The sequence below is a fragment of the Corylus avellana genome, chromosome ca1 (genome assembly GCF_901000735.1).
Source record: "Corylus avellana chromosome ca1, CavTom2PMs-1.0".
In the NCBI taxonomy this organism is placed as follows: Eukaryota; Viridiplantae; Streptophyta; class Magnoliopsida; order Fagales; family Betulaceae; genus Corylus; species Corylus avellana.
In genome coordinates this window covers 24,183,506-24,210,378 of record NC_081541.1, presented here as the reverse complement: position 1 = coordinate 24,210,378, position 26,873 = coordinate 24,183,506, and the positions used below count along the sequence as shown (strand labels likewise).

Sequence of the window (26,873 nt, the reverse complement as noted above, 5' to 3'; positions counted from 1 at the left end):
AGGACTAAATTGAGAGATTTTAAAATTCAAGGAGAATATTTCAAAACGGGTGAATGTTTAAGGGTCCTTAGTAAAATTTCCCTAATTAATAACATTGTAATCTCCAAGCAACGGATTGAGTTAATCTTTGTTCAGATGTTGTTGGATGCTCAAACGCAGGTTGTATTCCCGCGTTACCCTTCCGGCATAAGCTCTTGGTAGACGCGCTGAAATCGGACTCTATACGCGTGTCACGCGCCAAATTCAAAAAAAAAAAACTAAAGTAATTATACCGTTGGAATCATAGTACTCATAGACCAAGACCTTGACTTGGTCGGAAAGAAACACGAAAATTACCTTCAGTCCTCTTCTAATAAATTCTATCTCTCTCTCTCGCTCTTTTTCCATCTCTCAATTGATTACCAAGCAGGATCGGTTCTTAGAATTTTGGCTCTCTCTCTTTCGCTCTGATACTTTGTTGCGCTTTGAAAGATTCTTGAAATTTAGAACGATGACTGGGGAGTTGACCGAGAACTCTTCCGACTCTGGCGCCGGCGAGGGCTGCATGAATTTGCTGAAGACTCTGGGGCGTGAGGAGATTTTGGAGGTCTTGTCTGAAGGGTTTTGCTGGCAGTGTTATCCTCTTCTGGAGGCTCGTATTCGACGCATTCTCAACAGTAAGAAAATCCATCTTCTTTTTTTCCTTTTTTTTTTTTTTTTTGTTTCGTTTCCTTTGTTTCATTCTTTCTCTTTCTCTTTTAGTGTTTTTTTGGAGTTTGATTCTTTCCCTTCTCTTTTAGTGTTTTTTTGGAACAAAGATGCAGCAGGGTTCTTTTTATTTAGCCTTGTTTGTCTGATGATTGTTGTCGTGTTTCTTGAATTGGGGTTGGTTTGTTTCTTGAATTCTCAATCTTGAATTGGGGTGGTGTGTGTTTCTTGAATTCTTGATCTTGAATTAGGGTTTTGTGTTTCTTGAATTCTAAGACTAATTAAGGTTTGGGGTTTGATTGCAATTTCTGTTTGAGTCTTATCTTTGACAAATTTTGACCCCTTTGGTTATTATTATTATTAATAACTGGAACATATTTTATTGTTCAGTTTTCTTTGAAACATCAATTTCAGATTCTGGTTACAATTTCTCTTTCATCCCATGTCTTCATGTTTTGAAATGTATTTGGTTGCTTTTCCTCAACGGATTCTAAACCTATCAAAGACAAAACCATGCACATTAAGAAATTGTTTGGGAAAGAAGGTGAATAAACTATTTGAAGTGAGGCATGAGGTGGGTTGGCTGGAAACAGGAATTTATGGTTGAATTCCTTTGTTTCTTTTTTTTTTTAATCATCATCAAATTGACAACTTCATGTAATTTTGGGTTCTAGGCAGGCTTGGATTTGAACCGGCTGGCAGTAAAACTTGTTTCCTTTTGGGGGAATTCTCATAGAAATATCATATAATATTTACATATTTATCTTGGTTTTACTAATGCTCATAAATTTCTGATAGATAACCATGCTTGAATTAACCTTTTCCTTTACTGGTTTCTTTTGATGCAGGAAAAGTGAGGGAAATACCCAAGTGGAATGAAGGCATTGAAGGTTCAGACTCTTTCTACAGGAGGACGCCTCATAAGCGAATGCGTACTCTCGAGAGCCCTCCCCAAACACCTGAACACAGCTACTTGTCAAGGCGGAAAAGATTCACATCTAATTTTTCTGGCGAATCAGTTACCGACAATCGTAATTCATTTGAACATTCGGATTTGAAAATATTACTGAAAGATGGACTAGGCAAAGTTTCCTCTGGGTTTGATAATGGTTTATCCGAGGAGAAAAATGAGCAAATTAGAATATCTCAAGTTATCAGGAAAAAAGACTTCGAATATACTGAGAGGATAGATGGGGGGAGACAAATAAATGTGCTTGGAGGCCTAGAGCTTCACACTCGGGTGTTTAATACCAAGGAGCAGGAGAATATTGTGGAATATGTCTACTTGTTGCAAAGCATGGGGCAAAGAGGGAAACTAAGAGGTATTTATAGTTATATGAATCCTCCCTTTCTTTTATGATCCATTCAAAGTGTTCAAAAGTTTGGATTAGTAATTTTCCCCTGCTTTGATATTTTCTGCTGTGTTTTGCACATGTTTCATTTCAGTTTCAATCTCTGGGTTTTATGGTGCTAAAGTGAGTCAAAAAATAAACCCAAGATTCTTGCAGTAGTCTCATGTTTCTCTGTTCTTTTGGTATAGTTGTCATTTCTGTCACAAGTTCTGTGGGCTTTCCCTTGTAGTTTATGTTCATGTAGCTAACTTGACTGTCACTTCTCTATTTAGACTATAACATAATAATTTGTTCCCTTTTTTGAAAATTTGTCAATTAACTCTGCAATTAGAAATATGAGAATTATATGTTAATATCATGTTTTATATGTTTTGGGACTTAGTTAACATACATTAATCTATATATATATATATATATATATATATATATACTCAGTGAAATTAGAAATAAGAGAATTATGCAGTAAATGGCCAAAGGGAGGGGAGTTTTCAGTGTTATGTGCTTTCTCTATATAAATGTCTGTGTGGTTTACGGTATGAAGAAAATGTGATTGTTCAAGTTTCTCACCTTTCGATTTCGCTATTTTGCAGAACGTACATATTCAGAACCTAGAAAATGGATGCGCGGTAAAGGGCGTGTCACAATACAATTTGGTTGCTGTTACAATTATGCAAAGGTAATTTATGATTCTTCTATGTATAAACCTTTTTATTTGACTACTTCTTAGCATGTGATTAACCATAACAAAACATATGATGCTGTTTTTGCAACCTTACAGGATCAAAATGGGAAGCCTCCAGGCATAATAAGAGATGAAGAAGTGGATCCCATACCATCTCTCTTTAAGAAAGTTATCAAGAGGATGGTTAGATGGCAGATTTTGCCTCCAACATGTATCCCTAACAGTTGCATTGTCAATATATATGAAGAAGGCGATTGCATTCCCCCTCACATTGACCATCACGATTTTGTCCGACCGTTTTGCACTCTTTCACTCTTGAGTGAATGCAATATTGTTTTTGGTTCGAATTTGAAGGTTGTTGGTCCAGGGGAGTTTTTCGGGCCTGTCTCTATACCATTGCCTGTCGGGTATGTCATATGATTGAATTCATTGTGTTGTAGATTAATGTTTTAATAGAATATGGATGCTTGATTTTTCACTAATATTTGCTTAAATGAATTTATCATTCATGCAAATGGGAAAATTAATCTGGAATTTAGTTGTTGGGTGGGTGGTGATTTTTCATTTTAATCTCTTGCTTCTAAAATATTGTCATTTTTCCAATTTTCAGATCGGTGTTCATTCTAAATGGTAATGGAGCCGATATTGCTAAACATTGTGTTCCAGGAGTCCCAACAAAAAGGTATGCTTTCATTTTCTTTCTGCCCCAAGCAAAATAGAAATAAAAGTTTATATATATCTGGAATCATTCGTTTTGCTATTTTGATTATGCAGGATTTCCATAACTTTCAGGAAAATGGACGAAAGCAAACTTCCATACACGTTTTTACCCGACCCTGAATTGGTTGGAATCAAGCCTCTTATTTGTTCTCCCTTGAACACACCACGCATTCAAATCCAGCATGATCTGGATGAGCAGCTCATTGAGAAAGATGAGTTTCATCCACAAGACAACTTAAATGCACATAATAGATCAAGTGAGAGGCTAGTGAGAGAGACCATTAGAGGCCGAAGATGGCATCACGAGAGACCATATGAGGGTTCCCGACATGTCATCTCGAGAGACCATCTAAGGCTTCCAGAAACGTCATCACGAGAGACCATTCGAGAGCTCCCAATCCCAAGAAGGAATGTACGACCAGAGACTATCCATGGGTTCCCAAAACCAAGAAGGAAATTACTACCCAAGCAGCTGTCACATTAATAGCAAGAATTGAATAAGGAAAGATGCAATCGCCAAGTTTTGGATTTTAGTTATAGATTTTATTTGATTTCAGTTTTCTGTTATTACAGGAGCTTCCTTAATAGGCTTAGAATTTTCCTTGTGCTCCAAGCATTTACCGAAGGTAGGTGTGTGTAATGTTAAGTTTTGAATTTTTGAGAAGTTCATAAATTTTACTGCAGATTTTTATAGTTTTTTTAAACTTTTTGGCTTGTGTCTATCTTTTAATTAGAAGACGAAGAAGCTTTTGATTGTTGTTACTAGCTTCCAGCTTCCGCTATGTCAAGTGATATCAAAGCACATATGTGTTATCCTTATTGATCGCCAATCAACGCAAACAATAACAACCCCTTAACGAAATTGATCATGGGTGGGAAGTTTTTTCAGAACCAAATTCGAAGAATTCTAGTAGGAAACGTAACAATCAATACAATGCGTACAGCAAAAAGCCTGATCGACTTCATATCCGACCCATTTTCGGAATCACAAGCCTGTGCCTAATAACATTAGGAACCTCAACCATTCACTATGCTTTCTTATGTTAAATACTAAAATTCCAATCCTTTTATACTCATTGGAATTTGTCTATTAAAAACTTGGTAGTTTTTCGTACCATTTTTTTTAATATTTATTTATTTTTTAAGAAAGAAAAATTGATGGAGATTCAGGTGATGCTCATCTGGACAATGATGAAAAAAAAAACACAAAAACAAGAGAATCAAAGTAATATCAAAATGTCTAAATTCCTCACGTGGGATGATGGTGACCACGGACGAAGGAATCAACGCCACGTTTGATGAGCTGTGCATTATATATTTATGAGTAATTTCAGTAGACTTATGAACAATGGTCATAATATATATATATATATTATTCTTTTCTATATTTTTAAAAATTGGAATGATAAGTGTTTACAAGATACTTCAATCTATTAGATTACACCTTATCCAAGCGGAGGTCATTAGATTGAATTTTCCTTTACTTTTTTTCTCTCATATTATACAGACATATACAACAAACAAATTGAAATGATGAGGTGGACATAATCACATTAACCCATTAATATAAAAATGACATAAGACATGAATATTTAGAAATATTTCTTAAATGAAATTAACTTTTAAATTGATATTTGATTTTTTATTTTTTATTTTTATTATTAGTGTTGAATATTTGAGAAACCAATCATCTTCATTTCATTTGGAATTAGGATCCTTTCCGGTTGAAAAAGACTAGAAAAAAATCGGTTAATTATAATACAAGGGTAAGATGGTCTAAACAAAAAACTAACGGAATCCTCTCCCATTTTTTTTTCAACCGTAGAAAATCTTAATCCTTCCATTTGAAACGGAGAGAGATAATAATATATATTGTCATTTCACTTTTTATTTATTCTCAGGTAATAAATAACATATTATTTATTTATTTATTCTGACTCACACTTCCATTTCCCATTTCAAACGCTGCTGTGCTGCTTGGCTGCGGGCGCCCACCACGCCTTTATGCGTTATGCTATGCCTTCCGTGGCGAATAGTTCAGGCGGTCTCAATCAGGTACAGCACCAGTACAGGGTGTTTTTCTACTCCACCACATGGGTCCCACGGCGGCCCTCGTGGGTCTGAGAATGCTGTCTGAAACGTGTCGAGATTCTGTCATTCTGTACAGTAGATGGGTGGTCCTTGTCGTTCTCCCCTGGTGGTGCGTGAAGGAGAAACAGAACCTTCATGCATGACAGCATCAGCAACAAAACAAAACCCAACATTTAAAACTAGAAAAAGAGTTGTGGGGTGAGAGAGAGAGAGAGAGAGGGAGAGGGAGAGAGAGGTGCAGCGTCACTTCAAGCATAGAGGATCTTGCTGGTGGGACATGCTCCGCTTGAATTTAATGCTACTTTCTATTTTTCATTTTATAGTTTTTTAATTTTTCTGATGTGGGCAGAGGTGGGCATGGAATTTTGGTAAAGGGAATCATCTATGGGGTTTCTGGCTCTTTCAGTCTGAATTAGTAAGTGGGTTTCTCTTCGTTTTACTTGAAGTTTATTTCATCTGAGATTCCTCTTTCGTTTGAGCTTTGCTTCGGAGATCTACCTCAGGCAAGCTTTATGTTTTCTCATTTAAAATCATTGTATTTTATTGTTTTGGTTCAAGACTTCAAGTGTTTACTTTCTTGATTAAGTTGATTATCCTTATCAAGTACAATTGTGAGTTCATCACTCTATATGGGGTCACTGAGATTTCTATACACAGAAATTATTTATTATTTAGTTTTTGTGCCAAATTGGGAATGGACAATTCAGTTTATTCTAATAAGATTCTGATGATGTTACTTTGATTAAAGAGCTTCATTTAAAAAAAAAAAAAAAAATTATTTGGAGAGTTTTTGCTAATTGAGGTGGATGGATAAAGTCATCAATTTGTCTTGTAACGTACGTTTGTATGTGCTTTGGAGGGATTGAGCGAATACAAACATTAGGTGTTGTATTATTGTGGAGGGGATTTTTGATATTTTTTGTGCGAGAAAGACTGTTGAATGAATGATAAGATGCGTTTGTAGTCAGAAAATGATCAATCATAGGTTAATTAATTAGTCTACATTTAAGATGAAATGTATTACAAGCGTTGGTGGCCTACAATGCCTCCAATTAGATGGTGCATTATGCTTTAGGCTGAGAATTTTGAAGGGGTGGTTGATAGTTGCACTAAAATCCCAATTTGCTAAGTGGAGTTTTGGATTTGAATTTAAGAAGATGCAGGACATTCTGCTTATTAACATCATTCAGAAGGACCTTTTTATTTCCATGGCTCAAACTACTCATGAAAGACTGAAAGAGGGAGTGCTTAGCTGTCAGTGACTGTAATTCGTGCCATTAAACCTTTTAGTTTGAAAGATTTGACTGGCTGTTTAGTTTGTAGAGGCTCACTATAAACTTATGCAAATGTCATCTTGGTTCTTTCCTGGCAGAACTATCTGCTATGGTGGGACCTGCTAACTGTTAAATTTTAGATACTATGGTAGGTGGCGACTTTATCGGCGACTTTATCTGCTACGGTGGGTCCTGCTAACTGTTAAATTTTGGGTACTATGGTTGGTGATGACTTTACATGGTGTGCCTATCCTTTCTTTCTTTACTTGTTTTCAACTAGAAATGCTTGTCCATAACTGTTTCAGAAGCTTTTTGGCTGAATAATTTGGAACTTCATGTGCTGAGATAATGATGTTAACATTTCGCTTGCCTTAGAGTGGATGGTTTGTCTTTAAATCATATGTTTAACATTTGCCTGATAAAGGGATAGCACGCTTGAAGCAGAGATTTATTTTTAGGTGAAGATTGGGATGCATAAAAAAAGCATTATACAATCTGCTCTTTGTTTTCTTTTTGATGCTAAAGAATGCACCTAAGAAGTAATATAATTATGTGAAAACAGAATCGAAGTTCTTGAGGTCTTTGAAGCGACCCAATTTTTGAAAAGAAAGAAAGAAAAAAGAGAAAGTGATGATAAAAGAACTGTATAGCAGTGAATTTTTGTTTTTGCAACAGGGAAGAATGGAAGCTTTATTGTTGTAATTGCCACGGTTCTTTGATGTGCCTGTCTTGACTAATACTAAGCCGGAAACTGTCTTGTTTGTTCAGCGTCCCTAACTAGACATGATGGTCTTAAACAGGCAGTGAAGCTGAAAGACGAATTTCCTTCTCACAGTGCTCACATGTCATTATGAGTTGAGAAAGGTATCTGAGATTAGGCCTGTGGAAGGCATCCAGATCAGCTAAATTACTTTTCATACCCTGGTTATGGAGTACACTGAAAGGTAATAATTACTTCTTCGTAGATCTTGTTCTCTCCATCCCTCTCTCTCCTCCCTTTGTTTCTCTCTCGCTTTTCCAAAGTAAGAATGTCTCGCTGTACATAAATGAAATCGTGCTTCTTATGTACGATTTGATTTTCTAGAGCTGATGGAGTTTTGGTTTAAATGTATTTGTATTTTTTATTTTTTAAGACTTAGTGACAAGGCCTTTCCAAATGGAGACGTCTATAGTGGTAATTTTAGGGGAGTACTGCCCAATGGCAAGGGTAGATATACATGGTCAGATGGAACAATATACGAAGGTGATTGGGAACAAGGAAGAATGACAGGAAACGGACAGATCATTTGGTTATCTGGGGCAAAATATGAGGGTGATTTCTCTGGGGGTCACCTTCATGGTTTTGGCACCCTTACTGGACATGATGGCACTGTTTACAGCGGAGCCTGGAGAATGAATGTTCAGCATGGGATTGGAAGAAAGCAGTATTTTAATTCTGATACATATGAAGGTTCATGGAAGGAAGGAGTACATGAAGGTTGTGGCAGGTATTGCTGGAATGGTGGAACCACATATATCGGGAATTGGAAAGGTGGTAAAATGTGTGGTAGAGGGATTATGAAATGGGTAAATGGTGATCTTTATGACGGATTTTGGTTAAATGGAGTTAGACATGGGTCTGGAATTTATAGGTTTGCTTCTGGGGGATATTATGTTGGAAAGTGGAGTAGGGACCTAAAAGATGGAAAAGGAACATTCTATCCTGCTGGATGTATACATCCATCTCTAAATAAGTGGTGTAACTCTCTTGGAGATGATGACGGAAAATGTCTTTTGTCTCATAGTTCATCATTGAACTCAGAGGAAGGTAGGGGTCCAAGACCAAGTGTTAAGCGCAGCCTTTTTAAGAAGATTCTTGTTGATGGAGCTTTAAGAAATGCAGGTCGAATTTCACACAAGCGGTCATCGTTAGATGAAAATTGGAGTCTCCGTGATCCTGCCAGGGACTTTAAATGTCATGAATCTTCAGGCATGTCATCCTACACCTCTGATGAAGGTCAACATGAGTTGCAAGATAACAGTACTATAGTTTATGAACGGGAATACATGCAAGGAGTTTTGATCAAAGAGAGAATTAGGAAATATACAGAGTCATCTCCCAAAACTAAACAGCATAAAAAGTTTAATGTGAAAGAAGCAACAAGGAGCTCATGTCTGGATTTTTTCAATGGAAATCAGAGCTATCATTTAATGCTTAACCTGCAACTTGGTATAAGGTAAACCAATTGAGCCCCTGCACTTAGAAAGCTAAGTTCTATCTTTTATTATTTGAAAAAAGGTGTATATTATCAAATGTGTACGTTACTACTGTGTATGCAAATTATAAATTTTTAGTTAGAATTCTTGTCAATCATTATAAGTTTCAAGATATATGATTGATCATTCTATATTATTTTGCACTCTTACCAAGATGGTCTTTTGGTGTGATTGGCTGGTATATTGTGTTAGAATATTAATTAAATTTTAAGTTAGAATTCTTGTCAATCATTATAAGTTTCAAGATATATGATTGATTATTCTTTATTAGTTTGCACTCTTGCCAAGATGGTCTTTTGGTGTGATTGGCTGGTATATTGTGTTAGAATATTAATTAAATAATTGAGTTTATCATTTTCTATTAGCTTAAGTTCTTGGGATAACTAGTGATTTAACTTGATATCAAATTAGATGTCATGAGTTTGAACCCTTACTCTATAGTTCACTCTCTCATTTTATTAAATATTTCATGTGTTGGGTCTCACTTATTGACGGAGAGTTTGAATTCATACGTGAGAAGAAATGTTAAAATAGATTAGAATATAAATTAAATGATTAAGTTGTACAGTATGTGTTTGCGACGTGCAATTAATCTGAGTAAAGTTCTCCTATGTTATCAAAAAAAAAAAAAAAAAAAAAAAAGATTAAGTTTGTCATTTCTCATCAGCTTAAGTTTTTAGGATAACTGGTGATCTAACATATTGTTCATCTCTTTTTAGGTTTTTCCAATGTATGTTTTTACCGCCATTTACTGTTTTTTTTTTTTTTTTTTTTCCTTCTTCTTCTTAATTGATTCTTATATGCTTGTCTATTACAATTGTTAAATAGTTAATTTTGTTCACAGGTACACTGTTGGCAAGATTACACCAGTGCCCATGCGTGAAGTGCGATCTTCTGATTTTGGTCATCAAGCTAGAATAAGGATGTATTTTCCCAGAAAGGGCTCCCAGTTTACACCTCCACACCATTCTATTGATTTCCATTGGAAAGACTATTGCCCAATGGTCTTCAGGTATCCATCCATCTTATGCACAGTGGTTTCTTAACTTGTGAAAGAGTAAACGAATGTGCACCATGCAATTGAATCCTTTGGTTAAGGGGTACTAAATATACATCTTGTTGTTTTGATCCCAAAAAGGCTGCAAACTGTGGAAATTATGATGTTACTTTTGTAATTGAAAAGTACTATTGGTGCATTTCTAATAATTGGAATGGCTTAGAATCTACATTATAGAATGCTGTTTTTAATTAGGGTGACAATACACCATTGATCACCCTTGGGTAGATGGATGGAGCACTAATCACAATTTGGTGAAGTGTACAGAGGGAAGGAGATGAGGGACAAGAAAGAGTTCTCTGATACCATTCTGACTTCCCACTTTCGTAGACCTTCTGCCGAGTAGTTCAAAGCTGCAAAGTTCCTAGTATGTGAAAGTGAATTGCGACTTGGTGGAAGCTAATTCTTGATACCGTCAGTAGAAGCAGATGCTTCGACTCAATTAATGATGTTGGCTGCTGTTTGAGTTATAGAACGCACATGCTGTTACAAATGTTTTTTAAGTAGTAAAACTAATTATTTTGCATATTGTGGGGAGACTATGAAAGATCTAGATTTCAACTTTAGGAATGTTCAAATAATAACTTGAAACATTACACATATATTCACTGCCCCCCCATCATTTAGGCCATTTGAGTTTCTTTAAATTCCATCTTTATTACTAGTTTCCCTCTGCACAAAATCATATCTAAAAGACTTGAAGAGGAAAAAGAACTAAGTATTATGACAACAAATGAAAAAAATAAAATTAAAAAATTGCACCAAGCTTGATGGAAAAGTGAGTTTTCTTTCCCAGCATTTCATCAACTGTGAGAAGATGTCGGGCATTACATGCATGCAAAGAAAGGCATATAAGGAAAACAAGAAGACAAGAAGTGGTTGACATTTTTTCCTTAAAGAGTCAAACAAAACTGTTATAATTGTTTTGGCTCCCACAAGTGATCAATTTGATTTTGTTACTATTTATAATTTATAGAAGTGTTAGTTACAAAAATATATTACCAACATATTTACCACCAAGTTTAGCTTACTGAATCCATAAACCTAGATATATCTTGTCTACTTGCTTCACAAATGGTGTATCCTTGCTTTATATATAGAGAAATGCTACACACTCCCACTCCCACTTTCATTCTGTAACGTGGCTTTTAAAATTATAATTAGATTAAAATCCAATAGTAGTCCATTTCAAATTTAATGGTAATTTTAAAAGCCATTAAAAGCCACGTCAGGGAGTGGGAAAGTGGGAGTGGGAGTGTATGTAGGATTACTCATATTTTTTTGCATATGTTTTAATCATATACACAGGCATAAGCTCTCATTTTGCTGCAATTTTCTTAGTTACCAAATGTATGACTAACTTTTAGATAAATTTGCACATATTAATGGAACCACATTATCAGGAATTTGAGGGAGATGTTCAAGCTAGATGCGGCTGACTACATGATGTCCATGTGTGGTGATGATGGTCTAAGGGAGCTTGCTTCTCCCGGGAAAAGTGGCAGTCTCTTCTATCTTTCTCATGATGACAGATTTGTGATTAAGACATTAAAAAGACCGGAACTGAAGGTTTGATGACAAACTTACATATTTCATTATATCTTATCTATTCTGTGTTCCAAATCCATACCATGTCAACCAATCTACTTGTTGTTTAGTGAACTGAGCTGTTCCCTGATTTCTATGAAGATCTTCCATTTCAATAGGCAACCTTATAAGCAGATCTGATTATATCTTCTTCTGATTCTGGAGGATTTAGTTTCAGTTTAATTGTGCTTTTTTAACTTTGTCCTCTTAAAATAATTAAAATATGTATATAATATGAACTTTAAGTTGCTTCCTTGTTGCATGCTTAGATTAACTTTGTCCTCTTTTTTTCAGCATAGCCTTTCTAGTAAGGTTATGTCTCCTGTAATTAGAGGTGACAGTCTAATTGTAGAACCTTAAGCTAACAGCTGATTCTTTTTTTTTTCTTAAAAAAAAGAAAAACATAGGACTAGGATTAAGGATACATGAAAAAATAAAAGTATTCTGCTCTTAATGTTAAGTTTCAAAAGACTACAGGTGCAAATGAATGTAGATAAAGTGTCTTTTGAAACTTAACATTAACACTCCTAGATTGAAATGAGGGCAGCATACTTGCTTAATGATGAATATAATTTTTAATGACTATTACTGTCTGAGTTACCCAACCTAACAACACTTAAGTGAGTCTTCCTCAACCACTACTTGAGTCATCCAAAGGTTCCATATGGTCAAACAGTAGCACCATTACCTCCACCTTCACTGCTTCTTTCACCATTGCTGGTTTTAAGAGTACAATCATATTACTGCTACTAGGGATTACAAAATTGGTTGTAAAAATAAAAACATATCTCCCATCTTCTCTGGTGATCCAAAGATTGGTGCTGCCAATTCCTGATTGCCAAATTGCCTCAAGAACATTATCAAATGTGAGCCCACCTTTATGATGGAGAGCAAGATCCTGATCAGATTGAAACCCAAAATAAGAGATCTATTGTGGCTTCAAAAAGCTTTGATGGATGACTCCATAAGAAAGCAAGAAATGGACTTCTATCTCAAAATAAATTCATCAAACTTGTTACTTCTATTCAACGTTGTGGTATTTCAAACAAAACACAAAAAAACACAAAAAAACACCCTAAAAAAGCATTAATAAACGGAGATTAGTTTTTCTTTCATTTTTAAATTTTTAACCGTCGATTAATATCCCATTTTTCAAATGAAAAAATTGTTCTTGAACTAAATGGGTATCTTCCAAGGTCACTTGTCTAGCCATACCCATGAAAGCAGGTGAAAGGTTTGTGTTGAAGCCTCTTTGATAAGTTGTCAATATCAAAAGGTTCCAACGCAAGGACGGGTCACAATCACAAATTACTTGTTATAGACTACAATACAACCTTTTCTTTTTACATCTAATTTTTCCATTTTCAAAGAAATAATAACAAATAAGAAAAATCCAAATTGGATGGCTTTAAGCCATTCGGTCAAAACATAATATTTATAATTTTAGAGACAAATAAAACCAACTGAATATGTCCGAAAAAACAAATCATGTTCTTTTTTGGTAAATTAAACATTACATAACCTATACACATTAGATACACTTGATCCTATACACATTAGATACACTTGATCAATGTCTCTTGAAAACATTGATCCACTCAATGATTTGTAATTGGTAATAAAGATTTAAACTAGATGATAACATTGGATAAAAAAAAGTGGTTTAAAACTCTCGGGGATAAGCATAAATGACAAATAATTTTCCAAAATGAACTTTCATTTTAAATTTTCTGGACCCTATCAGAGTGCCACATCAGCATCAATAATAAAACATGTGTCCCGTATAACAATAAATATAAAAAGAAAAAAGAAAAAAAAAATATAAATATAAATATAAAAATGAAAACAAAAAGAAAAAAAAAATTCTATGGGGGGTGTGGTCAGACCACCCTTAGGCCGGCCAGATGGGGTGACCAAACCACCCTCCATGGTCTTGGGGGTGCCGAATTGCCGCTAGATTCAGCTAGAATGGGTAACCAAACCACCCGCAAGGCCTGGTGATGGCCATAGGGGGTGGTTCAGTCACTCCTTCTGGCTGGCCTGGGGGTGGTTCGGCTACTTCCTCTAGCTCGTCTGGGGTCTAGCCAATATGGGGGTGATTTGCCACCTCTATAGAACTTTTTTTCCTTTTTATTTTTTGTTTTATATTTATATTTGTTAAGTGTTGATTAAATGATTAAATTTACCTCTTCTTATTAGCTTAAGCTTTTGGGATAAGTGGTAGTTTAACATGGTATCTAAGCCAAAGGTTCTCGGATCGAACCTTGACTCCGTTAATTCACGCTCCATTTAAATTAAATATTTTACGTTTTAGGTCTCACCTATTAAAAAGGAGTTCGAGTCACACGTGAGGGAGAGTGTTAAGTATTGATTAAATGATTAAATTTACCTCTTCCTATTAGCTTAAGCTTTTGGGATAAGTGGTAATTTAACAATATTTATATTTATATTCTTTTTGTTTTTGTTTTTATATTTTATTATATGGGAGACATTATTATTGATTTTGATATGACACTCTTAACGGTTTCCGTCAAAATTTCAAACAGAAGTTCAGGGTGCGGAAATCCATTTATGCTTACCACAGGGAGGTTTAATCCACTTTTTAAACCCTAGGGAGCTTATTAGAAATTGATGCAACCATGAAGACTGGTTTTGCATTTTTGCCCTGACGTAGTGGAAGACTAAGGTAACTAATTAAAGAGCAGCTTCTTTGATTCTGCAAGGAGAAGCGTCTTCGTTTTCTAACCAAAAAGATAAAAACAAGCCCATAGGCTAAAAGAAAGATAAAACTCCGCAGAGTATTTGAGAGAAACTTCTCTGATTTGATAATAATTAAGTTGATTTCAGTTTTATATAACAAATTAGTCTATTTATAGAAGAGAAATACTTGTAGAGAAAGTAAACCTACTTCTAGTATAGAAAGTAAATCTAATCCTTGTAGAGAAAGTAAATCTAATCCTAGTGGGAAAGTAAACATAATCCTAGTAGCAATAGTAAACCTAATCCTAATAAGGAAAGGAAAATAATTAAAGCAAATCTAACCCTATTAAAGTAAGGAAATAAAATTCTAATAAAATAAAATAAAATCCTAATATAAAATTGACAATCAGCGGGAATCGTGGCAATCTTTCCTTTTGTACTTCCATTATTTGAGAAGGAGTAAAATTCTGATCAAGCGGTGCTGCTTCAATATTATTTTTGATATTTTCTTTATTTTCGTTTTTACCAAAATTAAAGATAAATATCGTCCTACTTCAAACACCCCCACTTTAAAAAAACTCGTCCTCGAGTTTTCTTTGGGACACGGCACGCGCAGCTCCTCTGCAAAAATATATTTGGAGAAATCTACATAGATTTAACCAAGACACGTTTTCTCCTTCTCGTCCTTTTCCATAAAAATTCCCCCAACGATTTCTTCATGGACGTCATCTTCAACTTCAACGTTATCTTCCAGAGGATCGCCAATTTTTGTGGTGATCGTGATGAGTTGCACTTGTGGTGGAAGAGGTTGCATCTATGGTGGAGGAGGTTGCACTTGTGGTGGAGGAGGTTGCACTTGTGGTGGAGGAGGTTGCAACTGTGGTAGAGAAAGTTGCACTTGTGGTGGAGGAGGCGGTAGCTGTTCCTCCATTGATGTAGTCGTTGGAATCAATGATGGTGGCTGCACATATGTTTTCTCTGACGGCAACTCCATTTCTTCAACCAACTTAACATCTTCCACAACTTCTTCACCATAATTAAAATTCTCTTAATAGTCGTAGGGCCTATTTGGAGAGTTATGAAGATGATTATGGACATGATGAAAGTGGCTTACGTCATCCTCACAGAATCGGTCAACATAAGGATACCGAATGGGTTCCCTTCGGATCCCATAGTCATTTGGTGGTAGGAACGGGGCATTGAGTAACTGCTTCATCTTGGGCCAAGATGTCACGAGTCTTTTCCCTTTCCTGGATTGAGAGAGCTTCAACCATTCTCACCAAGCAAATGCTCCACCTTTGAGCTTATAAACCACCAACTTCACCTTCTTTTCTTCCGGAATACACATGTACTCAAAGAATCTTTCTACCTCCATTATTTAGTCAAGGTAATCTTCAATGTGAAGATAACCATCGAATGAAGGGAGATCGATATTCATCCGGTACTCCCGGGTGTCTGTGATTCCAATGGGCACGCATTTGCTTGCATTCAAATGACTCGCACAACTGGCGCATCTCCTGTTACATCATCTGCGCTGTCTGCTGGAGCTCTTGGAATTTGGTTCTCAAAGGAGCCTCTGATCGCTTGATGTATTGCTAGTAGTCGGATCTCGAAACATCTCTCTCATGAACGGCGTCGTTATAGAAGTAGTTGTTGTAGTATAAGTTGGCCATTGAATCCCGATAACACCGGCTTGGATACATCATGAATTTGGCTCTTGAAAGAGTCCCTCCCCTTCAAGTGGCGTTGTTGGAGAAGTTTGTTACCGTTGCGCTGATTGGCCTTAATCAGGATAAAGCCTACTTTGATACCAACTGACGTAGCGGAAGACTAAGGTAACTAATCAAAGACGCTGCTCTTTGATTCTGTAAGGAGAAGCTTCTTCGTGTTTTACCTAAAAAAATAAAAACAAGCCCGCAGGTTAAAAAAAAGATAAAACTCTGTAGAGTATTTAAGAGAAACTTCTCTGATTTGATAATAATTCAATTGATTTTAGTTTTACATAACAAACTAGTCTATTTATAAAAGAAAAATACTTGTAGAGAAAGTAAACCTACTTCTAGTAGAGAAAGTAAATCTAATCCTTGTAGAGAAAGTAAATCTAATCCTAGTAGGAAAGTAAACATAATCCTAGTAGCAATAGTAAACCTAATCGTAATTAGGAAAGGAAAATAATTAAAGCAAATCTAACCCTATTAAAGAAAGGAAATAAAGTTCTAATAAAATAAAATAAAATAAAATCATAATATAAAACTGACAATCAGCAAGAATCGTGGCAATCTTTCTTTTTGTACTTCCATTGTTTGAGAATAAGTAAAATTCTGATCAAGCGGCGCTGCTTCAATATTCTTTTTGATATTTTTTTTATTTTCGTTTTTACCGAAAATAAAGGTAAATATTGTCCTACATCATCCCCCCCCCCCCCCTAAAAAAAAAGTTGTGGGGAAGATTTCTATTCTGCATAAGAGAGAGCATCATGGATTTAGAGAGGACTTGGAGAATGGAGATAAATATTGCCTAGGAGACTAATAGAGGTGGGACAAGTTAATGGTTCTTTTTCACTTAAAGCAATTTCCAAATATTGAAAATAAATCTTCCCACTGCACCAAATATGACATACAAAGTGAGCAATTGGATCATGCTTAGTCTAGATAGATGAATCTAGAGAGGTTAGGTTGACTTGAAAGTGTTTACACAAGCATATGTAAATGATCAAAGAGACCTTTATCTATCCCAGCTTTACCCCCTTCCATAGGGCAACCTGAGCTACACTTTTGGTAGATTTGACAAAAAAAAGTTGCTGTGATGTGACTTGACTTAAATCAAGTCATGTGGGACCTAATGTTGAAGATGGGTTTTTAGAATTGGCTGGTGGGTTTTGGCCGACAAACTTCTTTATCGTAGTTGGATTAGGAGTTGTTTTTGGCCAACATAAAACAATGTTTCTTTTCCTTCAAGTACACAAATTTAAGTGCATTAAATGCACTATTTTGCAGCCGCCTTTTACTCCTATAAAAGCACATATTCGTTCTTTCATAGAGAATGGGAGAGAGCCTCAAGCCGCACAAAAACTCTTCACAATTTTTGTGGTGCCACACAGTAGTGAGTGCTAGAGAAAATTCTCTTTTGTCAACAAGCTCTCTTTTGGTGTATTGGCTTTGAGTTTTGAGTGGTTTTATTTTCACTACTATTTGTACTTCATCTTTTGATAGTGAAATTTCCTAATAGTTGTCCCCGTATGTAGATGTAGGCTTGTAAAGTTTAAATACGTAAATCTTGGTTGTCTGTATGATTGACTGATTTTATTCTATTCTTTTTGTTTCTTTGTAATCCAAAAAATTAATTTGTCTCAAGAAATTGGTATTAGAGCGCAAGTGTTTTTTTTTTTCTTTTGGTGTGATAGGTACTGAAAATTCAAAGTAGAGAAGTTTGATGTTTAGAATAATTTCAGTCTTTCTCACATAGAGATATGTGCTTTGTTGCAATAACAAGGCTTGACAAAGATTTTGGATGGCGAGGCACCATCAACATCATCAAAGGAAATTGCGAAACTTGAAGAAAAAGCCTACAGTGTAATATTGTTATCTTTTTCTAATGGAGTTTTAAGAGAAGTTGCCGATGAAGAAACTGCTCCCTGGTCTTTGGATGAAGTTAGAAAGTTTGTACATGAAAAAGTTCCTCACTAACTGATTTTATTTGAAGAAACAGTTATATACCCTTAAGATGAAGGAACATATGCATCTTGATGAATTTATTATTGATATTAAAGTTGATAATAAGTATCAAACCTTAATTGTATTGTGTTCATTGCCGGGTTTCTATGATAATTTCATTAATTTAATATTGTATGGTAAGTATACCATCTCCTTAGTAGACTTTAAGTCTGCTTTGAAATTCATGGAGTTAAGGACAAGATTGAATGGGAAAGATAGTGATGATCAGGCTGAGGGTTTATTTGTTAAAGGTTGTTTGGATAATTCCTCTAATTCTAGAGGTCGATTCAGTGAGAGTCGAGAGAGACTTCCTCTAATCAAGAAGTCGATTGCAATACAATTTATTTGGTGGGTTTAATAACGACATTGTGTGTTTTGCTTTAGACTTTAGGTGATGTGTCTATTTGATAATTTAGTCTTTTTTCTTTGTAATATATATTTTTGATTGCGAGTGTAAGTTGAGGAAATTATCGGCTTTCGATGATTGTACATCTTGTTAAGGAAGTATGTTAGCGATAAATATAAATATATAAAACTATATTTTTGTTTCTGTTTTTGTTTTATGTAGGTTCTCCTCAAGATGCTACCTAAATATTACCGTCATGTAGGAGAACATGAGAACACTCTAATAACAAAATTTTTTGGGCTCCACAGGATAACATTAAAAGATGGAAAAAAGGTATGTGCCATCGTGTCATATGGCCCTGGTTTCCTTTCTGTTGTGCAGGTCTCTTATGATTAGTTTTGGTTTCTTTGGTCCCTTTGTTTTTAGGTACGGTTTGTGGTCATGGGGAATATGTTTTGCACAGAACTACAAATTCACCGTCGTTATGATCTGAAAGGGTCATCTCATGGAAGATTTACAGATAATGACAAAATTGGCGAGACTACCACATTGAAAGATCTTGATTTATCATATGAATTTCAAATGGACAAATTATTGCGAGAATCCCTTTTTAGGTAAGTTCCTTTGTTTTGAAAAATGTGATGTAAATTTTGATTTTATAACCTATCAGTGATCCGTTTCATAATAAGTAATGGATTTGATTGTGTTATAGACTTTGCATGAAAACATTGGAGAGAATGAGGAGGTCTTTAGTTCTTACGTAGCCTACCTCACATGTTTTATTATATAGGTTTGAGAAATACTCAGTGAACAAAATACCCATATACATTAAACCTTAACAATCTCTTCTAACACTCCCCTCAAGTTGGATCATATATATCATATAAATCCAGCTTGGAACAAATAAACTCTAACCTGTTATGACACACTGATTTTGTGAACATGTCAGCTAACTGATCTCCAAACTTTACAAATGATGTAGATATATCTCTACTGAGCATCTTATCTCATATAAAATGACAATCAACCTCAATATGTTTGGTCATTTCATGAAAAAATTGAGTTAGATGCAATATGTAAAGCTGTCTAGTTATCACAAAACAATGGGGTAGGTGTCAAAGTTGAGAACCTAATCTCCTTAAGAAAATGTTGTAGCCACTTCAAATCACAGCCATTGCCTAGTACTTTGCTTCAACAATAGATCGTACCACCACTGTCTAATTCTTACTCTTTCAAGTGACTAGAGTACCACTTAAGAACAATATCCTGTAGTAGACCATCTATTTGTAGGAGAAACAATCCAATCTGCATTAATAAAACCTTTTACCTCGAGATGTCCATTCGGTTTATTAGTATCCCAAGATGCCTCCTGGGCATGAGGATAAACTGCTTAGCCCGTCAGGGGTGAAAGCTCCTAGATTATCTGATAACTGGTTCTGGCGGGTGGAGTCAGTTACCCGTAAGAGTTTGATTAACAGTGAGGATTGTTGTATAGTATGCGTTTGCGACGTGTAATTAATCTGAGTAAAGTTCTCCTACGTTATCAAAAAAAAAAAAAGTATCCCAAGACCAAGATCTCTCTTCAAATACTGGATAATAAGAGTAACATCTTCCTAATGTGAAACCCAAAGAGCCTCCAAGAACCTTTATTTATTTATTTATTTTTATGTAAGTAATTCTTAGTCTCCAAGGAGAGGGGGAAGGAAGACTCAAATTAGTGGCTTCTACTTCTTGAGATGTATGGCTTAGTGATTGGAAGATAATTTAACTTTCCAACTAGAAGATGATACTGACTAGGATCTTGAAATGAGTCCCTTTCATCATTTAGTTATTTTTGATTTAGATCGATTGGAACCTCAATAGGATGAGCACTCATAAGACCCGTCTCTTCTAATAAATCAAGTACATACTTTTTCTTTGATAAATTGATACATGTCCGAGATCTGGCAACTTCAATACTCAGAAAATATCGAAGTTTGACTAAATCCTTTGTATGGAACTATTTCAATTGGGCAATGCCTTTTGAATCATTTCCGGTAATCACAATATCATCGACATATACCATAAGGCGAATATAACTTGCGCATGTGAGTGAAATATTGAATTGTTTGTCTGACATCTTTGGAGACCAAACTTCAATACTACCTTAGAGAATTTTTCAAACCATGCCCTTGGTGATTGCTTGAGACCATACATAGCATTTTTTTAACATACAGACTCCACCTTAGCAACAAACCTATGTAGTTGTTCCATATAAACCAACTCATGTATGTCCTTATGTAAAAAAACATTTTTTTACATCCAATTGAAACAAGGGTCAAACTAGATTAGCAGTCAATGATATAAGCACACGAACTAAAGAAATTTTGGCAACTGGGGAAAACATCTCATCATAATCAATACCGTACATCTAGGTATAACCCTTAGCAAGCAAACTAGTTTTCAATCTTTCAATGAATCCATCAAGGTTAAACTTAACAGTATAGATCCATTTGCAACCAACAGTCTTTATTTTATTATATTTTTTTATTTTTTAAATATATATTTTTTTATTAAGTAATGTAAAACTTCATTAAAAAGCATAAGGCGCTCATAGGTACACATGTCGTATGCACAGGGGCTCTCACAAGCCCGAAACCCAAAAAATAGCAAGAGCACCCACAACCCAACCCAACACCCACAAGGCATCAAAGCCCAAAACCCTCAAATGCTAACAAGCATGAGCCTTTTCTGTTCCACGCCAAGATGATGCTCCCTTCACATCATAGTTAATGGAGCATTTCAAGTTCCAAAGCTCCCTTCTACATTAACCTTCTGAGGGGTGTCCTCTATTGAGATTACGTTCCCCTCATCCCCTAACAAGGCCCAATCCAATAAAGTGGCAAGGGGGAAATCACCCAAAGGGTACGGAAAGTCTTCATCCTCCCCATCCTCCTCACCCCAAAAATCTTCATCCTTCGCATTGACTTACCACCAACTACGAAGGTGGATCAAAACCAAACGGCCACTTTAGAGGTTGAGCCAAACCTGACCCCTTCTCCCTTGCTACAAACGGAGCACCGAAATTCGACAATGACTCGGAAATCGGGCTTTTCTTCATATTCAAAAATCTGCTATCCCTCAACTTGCAGTTATAGCGCCTCACGAGTTTTAGGGGTTGGAAATGTGGCCCTAGACCAAATTGGGTTAAACCCTATGCTCTGATGCAATGTTGTAGAATTTGCATGGAAACTTTTGAGAAGAATAGGCGGCTTGTTAGTTCTTACATAGCGTACCTCACATGTTTATTTATATAGGTTTGAAAAATATTTCAATGACCAAATACCCATTTACATAAAACCCTAACAAACTCGTCTAACAAATAGCAACACGACACCTTAGGAGAACATTGGAAGGTCTACTATAAGCTCAACCCCCTAAATTGATTTCTTTGCTATTCTCTTCTATTGTTGCTAGTTATAATAACTTCTCTTTATTTTTTATTTTTTGTAATTTAATTATAATAACTTAGTGTTAGCTTGAGTAATTTCTCGTTGGTTTTATTCTTTTATTCTTTTTTAATTTTCTATTGTGGCTTTCTGAGGCTTCTTGAATTGTTAAAAGGACATAAATTTCCTCCAAATACCTAGTCTCTAAAATTGCCATGTCTCTATTTAGCATGTGAGAAGCACATTTTTTTAAATAGATGTGAGAAACAAATTTTTTTTAATAGCATTAAAAATTCTATTAAAATAGATCTGTCGATTTTATAAATTGGAGTGGAGGAAAACTCTTTCCTTGTTAAAAATTGTCTTGTAATAGCCAATAAGCTTTAGCTTAATGAACTTTTTCTTCCTGTAAGAATAAGGTACAGAGTCAGGTGTGGGTTGAATACCCACTAAATGCGTGCTACTTACCAATGAAATACAGTCTTGTAACACTGGCTGGTTTATGATTTTTTCTTTCACTGATAATGATTAAGCAAATTACTGGGTATTTAACTTTCTCTTACAGCAAATGAACTTGTGCGGAGTACCCAAATAATCATGCTCCAAAATTGCTCTTGTTCCTACAAGGAGAATTTAGTTCAAGCTCGCATTACTCTGTTGCTCAAAACCTCCAGACTTTGTACATAATACACAATGAACTTATCACATAAGAACGGAACTCATTTTGCTTGAGCTCCCTACAGGCTCCCTAATTTCCTAATTTCCTAATTACCTATCCAATTTCATATTTGATGAGAACAATAACAGGGTGTCAGCACCTTCATTGACAGATCTCCAGACATCCATTTCACTAGTTTTTTTCACCATTAGAATACCTATGGACCATAAATTGTACAATATTGCATGCCCAGAGTAAAAACAAATAGGTGGAACAGAGTGATCCCAACTGCAACCCTAAATCTGAATCACCATTAGAATACCTAGAAATCACTTTTAAAGTTGATTTGCGCATATGAATTTAATTCTTAATGAGTTGAAAACAATCTTATGCTTTCCTTTTTATTTAGCAACAAACAGAATGAGAGGGAAAGTGCACATCCTGAATCTTGAGATCCCAATTTCAATGAGAATTTAAAAATATGATATAACTGATGAATTGAATGCTGTTGGCCACCTTCTAATGTTGGTAGAATTCTTTTTTCCTGTTTTGCAGACAAATTTCTCTGGACTGTAAGTTCTTAGAATCTCAGCAGATAATTGATTATAGCCTACTGTTGGGATTACACTTTAGAGCTCCTGAGCATCTGAAGGCTCTCTTAGAAAATCCCAGTGTTATGCATAATCATGAGAGTCCTTCTGGTGATGGTAGATATTTCTTTCTGATATCTTATAAATTTAGATTTGTTTCCCTTATGCTCTTGATTGCATTTTGGTTAATATCTTTTTGCTCTCTCGATGTCATTTAACTGTTTAGTTGTCCAGCAAAGATCTCTGTCTTGGTGATACATAAGAAAGTGTTTCATGAAAGTAGTTGCCCTCTTCTGGTAGTATATGAGATATTACTTTTTGGTCGGTTCAATCATTTAGTTATTCAAGGAATCCTACTGTCTTTTCCTTCTTTTGTTTTTCTTTTCTGGAGTGGATGAGGATTTGTGTTTGTTATGTTTTGCACACATTATTTATGTCGGTTTTGTTCTTTTCAAGAGAGAACAAAACAATGCATGAGAAGAGGGGGATAATCTATTGTCATTCAATAGTTATCGGAACGATTTGTTTTATTCTTTTCAAGAGAGAATAAAACATGCATGAGAAGAGGGGGATAATTTATTGCCATTCAGTAATTATTTTAACGATTTGTTTACTCTTGCAAATAATTTGCTAATTGTATGTGTGTACAATTTGTGTGCATGTTTCTGAGGACACTTATCTTCTTTGGACTTTCTTTAGTATTCTCTGGCCTCAGTTTCCTCTTTAAAACTTTTAGGTATTATTAAGTAGCTTTCACTTTTTAGCTTATGTTCTGCTTCCACTAGGTGCAATTTTGCAAGGAGTACCCATGATTCGTTCTAAGGGTCTGCTTCTTGTAACTCATGAACCCAGCTTTGTCAACACGGCACCAGGTCCTCACATCAGAGGAAATACATTAAGAGCATACTCTTTAGGTGACAAGGAAGTTGATCTCTTACTACCTGGTACTGGAAGGTAGCTCCTCCAATCATTTTAATTTCTGTTGCTAACTTACTGCATTCTCTCTCTCTTAGTAATTAAACATTTAACCTATCAAAAAAAAAAAAAAGTAATTAAACATTTAACCCCTTACAGTTTCTCTTAACGTTCATGGAATGATAACCCTCATGATATTATGATCTCCTGCACCTACTCAAAAGTTATTACATATTTATCGTTAAGCGTGCACAGACGCATGCATGTGCGTGCATGCGCACATATATTTATTAGCATCTAAGCTGAGATGTGCTGATGTTAGAGATTCTGAATGCAATAGAAGTGTTTAGTGTCTCAATTCATATATTTGTTAGTCCCCATCTGTGCCGTTTTGCAGAATGTGCAGCTCATTATAAGAAGGAAAACATCTTGTGGCTTATTTCCTAATTTATTATTATTAGTGACTCTATCTCAGCCTCTTTCTCCTGGAGTGCCAGAAAAGTCAATAGAAGTGTAAACTCATGTGCCTACTTTGCGACACATTGGGCCGCAGCCATTCTCATTGTTCCCCCTTCGGTTCCTATTGTTAGTGGGAAAGACCCCCCCCCCCCTTTCCCTGCTCCGGCTTGCTTTGGTATTTAGGCTAAGTTTGTTGTTTCTTGCGGTTGGTTTATGAAAATAAAAAAAGATGAATTTATGGACATCCAGATTTTGGAAAAATCTGTCATCTTCACTGCCCTTTGGTATGATAATGCTTTTGATGGGTATAGATGTAAATTGTGAAATGCGTAAATCATTTACTGCATCCTAGCCGGTCTTTTCTTTGAACTCAAACTCAAACCCTTTTCCTATTTTTCCAACAATTTGTGATTCTTTCTTGTTTCACCGTCTCTCTCTCTCTCTCTACATCTAGATTTATATTCTTTCAGTGTCTTTATATTGCGTCCAACTTGAACAATAATCGCAAACGTCATTGTTGCCACCCTAGACAATTGTAGCCGTGCCTCGTGATATTGTTCCCAATGAGCGGCATGCAACGAGTTATAACACTGGATTTGACTTAGGTGTGCTTTAGTCTTTTTAACGGTTTAGATCTAATTTCACTCTCTGTCTCTTCGAACTGTCAAAAAGACTACAGCAGCTAACCAAATCCACGTGTTCATTATATCTTCTTGCATCTCCCAACATTATAATTTCTGCTGTGCTTATCAACTTTACTCAGGTTACTTGTCCAGTTAGGAGCATATTAAGATGGCTCAGCAGTATATTATAAATATAGATAACTGCTAATTGCATCTTTTCTCAGGTTACGTGTGCAGTTAGGAGTTAACATGCCAGCTCAGGCAATTTGCAAGCCTCAGCAGGATGAGAATGATTCTGAAGTTGAAGTTGTTGAAGTTTATGACGTTGTTCTTTATATGGGCATAATCGATATATTGCAGGCATACAATGTGAAAAAGAAAGTTGAGCATGCGTGCAAATCATTGCAACATAACCCCCTTACAATATCAGCTGTTGAACCCAAGCTATATGCTACACGTTTTTATAAGTTCTTGGAGAAGGTTTTTCCAGTCCGGCCATGAAGAAGATTTGTTATGATTTGTTCCATCCTTTATAGGAGAAGCTTCGTTTCTCTGCATGCTAACATGTAATTCTTTTACAGTCAATTCATTGTAAAGTATAATATCACTTAATAAATTATCCCATTTTACTATTTGTATAGTTGTATACGGTGTGTAGAAAGTAATTTTTTTTTTTCCTCTTTTAATTAGTTGAGTAGATACAAAATCAAAATATCGTGCTCTTGCTGACTCTACTTCTGAACTTATTTGGCAACACCAACTCTATAAGACATTGTCGTCACTTAGATAAACCATTAGCTCACCCATTTACTGTGACAATCAGAGTGCATACATATAGTTCACAATGATATATTCCAAGAGTGTACTGAACATATTGAGTTTATAATAGGGATACTTCTTTTGACTATTGGTAGAAATCATTTTTTTATCTTTTTAAAGTTGATGTAGCTTCTAAAATCACCATTCGATTAAAATTCAAGTATAATTCATATAAAATTTAATGGTGATTTTAAAAGTCACATCAACTTTAAGAGGATAAAAAGATGGTTCATAGTATTACTCATACTTTTTCTTAACCTATGTCTAGTAGCCTTTGCAAATCAGCTTGCGGACGTGTTCATTGGAATACATCCTTCTTGCTACTTCCATGATCCAATCTCCAAATTTAAAGATATTTTCTAATGCTCTGCTTGTTTCGACGTAAAATATTTTTCGTCATAAAACGTTCTTGGAAAAATCATTTTTCAATAAAATATTTTCAAATAAAAAATATTTTTCGGCTTTTGGCACTTACGAAAAATTACAAATATTATTTTTATATTTTCATTTAATCATATTAACCTATAAAAATCAATTTTTTATTTATATATATATATATATATATATATAAAACCTAAAATTTGAGTTCTAGAGAAGTTCCAATGGTGCTTGGGAGGGGTCTGCGGTTTGAGAATGAGAAGCTCAAATTCAAAAAATGGTTTACGTTTTTAGAAAAGAGACTATTTTACAGAAATTAAAGAAGCTTTTTGGGTCAAACCGAACATGGTTTCTGTTGACTATTATTTTTTGTCACACCAAATACTAGAAAAATGAGAAAATATTGGCCATAAATTATTGGATTAAATTCAATTTACCTCCTGAAGTTTAAGAAGTTTTTCAATTCGAACCCCAATGTTTAAAAATTAGCAATATACTCCCTAATATTTCAAAAATTTTCAATTCAGACTTTCGGATA

General features: G+C 35.2%; 2 protein-coding genes across 3 annotated transcripts; both read left to right on the top strand.

Moving 5' to 3' along the window:
* The first annotated feature begins 342 nt into the window (after positions 1-342).
* On the top strand, positions 343-4,199 carry LOC132191800 (uncharacterized). Its single transcript, XM_059606906.1, has 6 exons — positions 343-656; positions 1,536-2,009; positions 2,630-2,715; positions 2,818-3,128; positions 3,332-3,403; positions 3,496-4,199. The coding sequence occupies exons 1-6, from the start codon at positions 491-493 to the stop codon at positions 3,923-3,925; spliced, it is 1,539 nt and encodes a 512-aa protein (XP_059462889.1). The 5' UTR covers positions 343-490; the 3' UTR covers positions 3,926-4,199.
* Positions 4,200-5,632: 1,433 nt separating this feature from the next.
* Positions 5,633-25,772, top strand: LOC132176580 (phosphatidylinositol 4-phosphate 5-kinase 7-like). 2 transcript variants are annotated; one of them, XM_059588838.1, is made up of 11 exons: positions 5,633-5,802; positions 5,882-5,947; positions 7,607-7,750; positions 7,940-9,022; positions 9,907-10,074; positions 11,523-11,688; positions 18,688-18,798; positions 18,892-19,079; positions 23,107-23,123; positions 23,927-24,095; positions 25,363-25,772. In XM_059588838.1, the coding sequence occupies exons 3-11, from the start codon at positions 7,734-7,736 to the stop codon at positions 25,637-25,639; spliced, it is 2,196 nt and encodes a 731-aa protein (XP_059444821.1). In that variant the 5' UTR covers positions 5,633-5,802; positions 5,882-5,947; positions 7,607-7,733; the 3' UTR covers positions 25,640-25,772. The 2 variants fall into 2 exon arrangements, with proteins under 2 accessions (XP_059444821.1, XP_059444813.1); XM_059588830.1 differs by having other exon boundaries at positions 5,636-5,802; positions 23,107-23,258.
* Positions 25,773-26,873: the final 1,101 nt, after the last annotated feature.

Bases quoted from the DNA above. Each gene is read 5' to 3' on its own strand.
- LOC132191800 (XM_059606906.1), top strand. From the start codon at position 491: ATGACTGGGGAGTTGACCGAGAACTCTTCCGACTCTGGCGCCGGCGAG. The intron at 657-1,535 runs GTAAGAAAATCC...CTTTTGATGCAG, and splicing joins TATTCGACGCATTCTCAACA to GAAAAGTGAGGGAAATACCC. The intron at 2,716-2,817 runs GTAATTTATGAT...GCAACCTTACAG, and splicing joins GCTGTTACAATTATGCAAAG to GATCAAAATGGGAAGCCTCC.
- LOC132176580 (XM_059588830.1), top strand. The intron at 18,799-18,891 runs GTATGTGCCATC...CTTTGTTTTTAG, and splicing joins CATTAAAAGATGGAAAAAAG to GTACGGTTTGTGGTCATGGG. The intron at 19,080-23,106 runs GTAAGTTCCTTT...CCTGTTTTGCAG, and splicing joins TTGCGAGAATCCCTTTTTAG to ACAAATTTCTCTGGACTGTA.